The following is a 5,743-nucleotide window of genomic DNA, read 5'->3' on the forward strand; positions in this document are numbered from 1 at the left end:
TCCTCATTCTCGCCTTTGTTTTTCCTATTTTCCCCTAATTTTGTGTTGTGTGTTGGCCGGCCGGTGGCGGGCCGCTTGCTGGCCGATGGTGGGGTGTGTGGGTGCTGTGTGTCGGCTGGCCACCGGCGGATGTGGCTGCTGGCCGCCGACATTGGGAGGGGGCGGCTGGTGGGCTGAGTGACTCAGTTGACCGCTGCCGTTGGGGTGGGTGCTGGCCGTCGCGATTGGTGGCCAGTTGCCTGGCCGTCGGCGGATGTGGCCACTGGTGGTGTGTTGGTCGGCCGGCCAACCACTGGTGGGGTGTTGGCCGGCCAATGGTGGGTGCTGGCATTAGGGTTAGGGTTAGACTAGGTTTTTAGGGTTAGGATTAGAGGTTAATTTTAGAATTAGGGTTAAAGTTAAGGTTATTGATTAGGATTAGGGTTTAGGGTTAGAGTTAGTGATTGATGTTTAGGGTTAGGGTTATTGAATAGGATTAGGGTTTAGGGTTAGGGTTAGTGTATCTTAATTTAATTATTTTTAGTATATTTTAAATAATTATCTTGGTTATATAATATAACATTGTAAATTTGATTGTGCAGGTCCTACTTTGAGGTGTGAAGGTCCTACGCATACTCGTGCTTTCACCTGTTGTAAGTCTAATTTTGTTATTGTTAATTGATATATCCATGATTATCATATATATTTTATGGTATGTTTTGTTAATTGATATATCCACATGATTGTCTTATATCCATGTTTTGTTAATTATGGTATGTTTTATATGCATGGTATAGCTAGTTTTGTATATTAATTTATTAAATTGAAAATAGGAAATTAAAAATGCAGAATTAAAGGGGTTGGATGTATAGAAAGAACAAACCTAACCGTAAAGGTTTAACTGATGAGATCACTCAGAGTGGGTCTTTCCTCAAGAGCAAAAGGAGCAACTCCACTTGATCCAACTTGCCAAGGGCAACATGAAAAACTAGTCTATCCCTGTGTGTTTCCTAGTGTCAAATAGAAATAAAGTATGAATAGAGTAATTAGTGAAGTATATTGATCCCTCTAAGTAACAATTCTCCTTGAGTTTTTGAGAATGAATGTGATTAAAATTAATTCTAATGCTTGCTTACACTCCTAATGAGTTCAGTGGAGAACTTTATTGTTAAACTTGCATGAGAAATCATTAAACCTTTGCACTTAATCGACTCTTCAGGTAACTGTAATGCTTCACTGTGACTGACTGAACCAACCCTCTAGTAAATAGAATGCTAGTGGTGGTTGTTACAGGAACAACATACTAAAACATTTGCCTTAATTTGCTTTTCAAATGTAACATATGTGTTGAAGACTCCTGTCTCATGTATAACTCCCTGTTCGCGGATGGATTAGGCAAACACAACATCCAAAATTCACTTCGGACAGTGGATGTTTTTTCCGGGCATAGTTCGTCCTCGAGCCTCTAGCACAGGCGCGGGCAAGCCAATGAAGCTGTCCACAAAACCAAAACCAGAGATAGAGAGGCCTAATGCTCTTCTGCAACTTCAATTTCAAATATATATTGACTTCTGGGACCAGAAACATAGATGGGTAAGCTAAGAAACTGAATTATATAACTTCAGCAACGTGTCTTTTACATTATCAAGCCAGTTTCAAACTTATCTGCATTACCTCTGAGTCTCAGTATCTTCGTTGTCGATGACGATGATGACTCTTAGCAGGCATTTGAGTGAAATAGGTAGGATCATGGGAAGTGGATATGTCGGGTACAAAAACAGCATCAGATACTGAATAATGTGGGATACTTTGCCAGCCGAGACCTGATGCGGTCGGCGGAGAAGGAATTTCGGGAACTCTCCATGGGATCTCAGGCACCAGTTGGCCTAAACATTCGCCGGCATCCACATCATCATCAGTGATGTGATGAAGTGATGACCCTTCAGAGCTTCCTATCTTTCCACTGTCAGCCTGTCAAACAAACAATGTTCATCAGCACATAAGAAAATGAAAATGCCTATCTCCTAGAGTACAAAGAATGAGATCTGAAAACATTATTCTTTATGCGCCTTCGCAGGGCCTACCTTCGAAGAATATTGCTCAGTGAAACCAAAATTTTGGTTAAATTCAGAGAAGCCAAAGAACTCATCTAAAGGCCAATCCAATATGCTCCCAGGCATGTTAAATCCTGAGATTGGGGTTTTACTTGCCACTAAACCTCCATCCTCGTGCATTTGGCTGGATACAACTCCATTAGTGTCAAGGGACGACATGGGATTACTAATACTGGGCAGTTGTTTGGATTGTGGCTCTACAGATCTTCCTGAAACATGCAACTGTGAGCCAGCAAGAGGAGAAGCAGCTGGTTCAGTGTGGTCGAGGCCTACTCGCACCCCTGTCAGTAAGAATCTCTGGTGAGCAGAGACATATGGGTTTACAGTGTGTACGGCAACATCACATTTCCTGCAAAGCAAGGCTCGGTCTTCCAAGCAAAAGAAGTAACCAGAAGCTTCCTGGAAAGACATAAGCTTAGTAAGAAGTGTTCAGGGTTCAAAGAGAAAAACAAGAATGAATACAGAAAGAGAACATATAACGAAAGCAATAACTAAACACATTGACATTCAACGTGAAACAATTTTCCGTTCAGGCGAAGCGGGAGTGACAAGGTTAATCTTCTCCCAATAATATGTGAATTTGAACTCCTACCTATGACAGAAAGTAGTACTCCAGATCTAGATCACTTAGTACCCAAAACTTTAAAACTAAATGATGCCCACTATTTTTTCCCCTCCCCTAAAAAATATTCCATGTTTCTCGCAAATGGAAATCTCGATACATTTAAGGGAGAATTGGGACTTGCCAACTTCAACTCTAGCTATTACTACTCTCCATAGTAACACAGTTACAAAATTGAGCATCAATAGAAATTTTTAAATTTTTTAAAAACTCTATGTTTTTAATTTTTAAGAGTTACTAAAAGTTTATTATATTTTTTAGAGATAAATTAGACCATTTTAAAAGTGTGTTATAATTTTAGAGATAAGTTAGGCCTTCTAAAAACAACTTGATCTTATTTTGAATTTGAGATCTATAGAAGGAATTAGAATCTCATGTAATATTCATCTTTTAGTTACTAATATTTTCCTCTAGAAGAGTTTGAGTTCTTATCATGGTGTGTTTTTTAATCCTGCATCATGTGATCAGTTTGAGTTCCCTTAGTTTAGGGGGAAAATATCGGGTTTCCAATCAAAACTTATTCTGCACTTACAAAGAATATTTTGTTGCACTTCTTCCCATCATCTAATCACTGCATCTAATATGACTTTCTCCATTTTTCAGACTTCAAAAGAGAAAAGCAACATAGAATTAAGCTTCAATATTATATAAAACTCAACCTTACATTTCATTTCTATACAACTTATCATAGGGTCTCTTCTAAGGATCACTAAAAAAACCTTAACAGATTGAAGATTCTCTAAATGGTTCTGAGTAATATGTGTAATTAATAGATTTTTTTTAGAAAAATATATATTGGAAGCTTTTGAACATCCATCTCACAATCTTTTTTGACGAACACAGACCTTGAATAAAGAACTTGACAACAACTTCATAACACCTTTATCAATTGCCCTAGTTGGCACCTTCATGTAGACAATAGATTGATTCCAAGGGAAACCATTTTATTTGGCATCTTGATAAAATTATAATTTTAAAATATATATGCAGGCAATATGCAGGTGAAACAACACAGTTCATATGCGGTAAGTAGTTAAATACGTGATCTATATATATATTTTTTGATAAAACAAATGTAAGGATAAAAAATTACTATCTCAGGATACATTAAGTTAATAAACTTAACCAATCAGTGTAAAAAAATTAAATATATCATTAAACATGTATGATTGATCACCTTCAGATAACCTTAATTAAATAAATATTTGTACATGAAGCAAAGCAACTCATAAGGGTTAAGACTCACGGTAGTGTGCACATAGATGAGGTTGAACCCTTGAAGATGTTTCTCTTGTCATCCTATAGGAAAAGAATGTACCTTTTCCAGCCTACTTTTACAACCTAGTTTTTGCATTAAGCTTGTGTGACACATGAGGAATGTTCCATACTTTCAATGAAGGAAGATGAAGGGTTTTGGAGAATGTCTTTTAAGTTATGATCTGATTAGATGGAAGATATAAGGCAGACGAAGGAAAGACTCATAAAGTTACATATTTGTAGCTCCATCATTTATGTACTTATCATTTTACCTCCGCTCTCACATAGCTTCCATCCAAGTGAGCGAACCCCTAATAGAGGTCAAGGGTATTAGTGAACCACCCTCAATTTACCTAGAGGAGCACAACACATCTAGAAACAAATGGTGCTTTTTCCACTAAGCTGATTAAGTTCAACTGGATAGCATAAGGCAACTAACAGAGTTCTGCAAGTGGCTCATAATAGGCATATTCACATGATAGCAAGGTTACAAAGAAGCCTACATTGTTTTGAGTGATTCGTGGTAAGCAAATTCACATGATAGCAAGGTTATATAAAGGCATGTCTCATCACAATACATCCCAAGGATAAATGATATTAGGATAAAATTCATTTAAATATAAATGAAGATATAGTAGAGGATCCAATCCAATGATGTAAGAAGATCCATATAACCGATCCCACTTGATAGGATCAGGGCTTTGGTTGTTATTGCTGTTGTATGTAGAATGTTCATGTGGCATAATGCATCCAAAGACACAAAATGAGCACTTTCAAATTTGTCAATTAAAGAGGATAGATCTAGGGGATATTCCTCCACGAATGAGTAGGCATCATCAATCGAATTAGTTGTATACGGAATCAAGAACATGGATTAGATGACTTAAGCATGTGCAGTGGTGGAGCAGGCTAAGAGGAGTAGAACAGCTCTGAAGTACTGCCTTTGAAGTTCAACCGGATACTTGCAAAATTTTCAGCAGAAAAGTGGGAATTTAGCTCCAGTAGTTCAACCTAAAGGCTCGAGCTACAGACCAACCAAGCGCAAGAATGGCCGAGAGACAGAAATATCTATAAATCAGCAGAAGGTAGGGTACCTGGCAGATGTCGCACTTGGGAACGCCGCGGGAGGAAGAGGCGCCTCCTCCGCCGGCCCCATCGGAGAGCAGCGGCACCCTCTGGTGCTTGCCCGCGAGCTTGTTGGCCGCGTGCACCCTCTCATCGCAGGCCCAGCAGAGCGCCGCCTCATCCGCGCAGCAGAGCACCGCCGCCTCCGCCGCCCCGCACGCATTACACTGGATCTTCATTCCTCCCCTCCCCCCCGATCAATCCACCGAACCTTCGCGATCCCTCGAGATTTCTACAGAAGCTGTCGCGCTGGCGCTGCAACCTCGGCGACTACAAATATCTGCCTGGGGAAACGTTCCATTGCCCCTCGACACAGAAACCCTAATCCCGCTCTGCGAATTCCCATTGGCGGAGAAGGCGATAAGGTCGAGACGCCACCGACTTCCAGGTCCACCCGCGGAGGAGCCGAAGCGGCGACCGCGTCGTCACGGTTGACGTGGCCGGTGGCCTGGATCCGACAGCGACGTAGAGAGAGGATCTCGTGCAACATGGAGCATCGCGTCCCACTCCCGATCCAGCCGTCCACGGTCGACGCCGACACGGATCCGCGGAAGCATCCTCGGAGCGAACGGGAAGGCGGCGCCCGAGGGCTACGTGGACGACGGAGGACCCACCGTCCGCGATCGGACGGCCGAGATGGTCGGGA

The 5,743-nt window shown here is 41.2% G+C and overlaps 1 protein-coding gene across 3 annotated transcripts; it reads right to left on the reverse strand.

Annotated features, from left to right (window-relative positions):
* Positions 1–1,259: 1,259 nt before the first annotated feature.
* On the reverse strand, positions 1,260–5,418 carry LOC141817831 (B-box zinc finger protein 22-like). Of its 3 annotated transcripts, none has more exons than XM_074705455.1 (4): positions 5,067–5,418; positions 2,064–2,492; positions 1,654–1,950; positions 1,260–1,473 (listed from the first exon to the last, which is right to left on the reverse strand). In XM_074705455.1, exons 1-3 carry the CDS (start codon positions 5,274–5,276, stop codon positions 1,663–1,665), a joined length of 927 nt encoding a protein of 308 aa, XP_074561556.1. In that variant the 5' UTR covers positions 5,277–5,418; the 3' UTR covers positions 1,260–1,473; positions 1,654–1,662. The 3 variants fall into 3 exon arrangements, with proteins under 3 accessions (XP_074561556.1, XP_074561558.1, XP_074561555.1); XM_074705457.1 differs by lacking the exon at positions 1,260–1,473 and adding an exon at positions 1,517–1,550; XM_074705454.1 differs by lacking the exon at positions 1,260–1,473 and having other exon boundaries at positions 1,517–1,950; positions 5,067–5,417.
* Between the last annotated feature and the right edge of the window lie 325 nt (positions 5,419–5,743).

The sequence above is a fragment of the Curcuma longa genome, unplaced genomic scaffold, assembly GCF_044706935.1.
Source record: "Curcuma longa cultivar G26 ecotype Majalengka, Jawa Barat unplaced genomic scaffold, ITB_CL_G26_1.1 contig_22085, whole genome shotgun sequence".
In the NCBI taxonomy this organism is placed as follows: Eukaryota; Viridiplantae; Streptophyta; class Magnoliopsida; order Zingiberales; family Zingiberaceae; genus Curcuma; species Curcuma longa.

Coding starts and splice junctions, on each gene's coding strand:
- LOC141817831 (XM_074705455.1), bottom strand. CDS start 5,276: ATGAAGATCCAGTGTAATGCGTGCGGGGCGGCGGAGGCGGCGGTGCTC. Junction 2,493..5,066: donor CCAAGTGCGACATCTGCCAG/GTACCCTACCTT, acceptor ATGTCTTTCCAG/GAAGCTTCTGGTTACTTCTT. Junction 1,951..2,063: donor CTGAGCAATATTCTTCGAAG/GTAGGCCCTGCG, acceptor TTTGTTTGACAG/GCTGACAGTGGAAAGATAGG.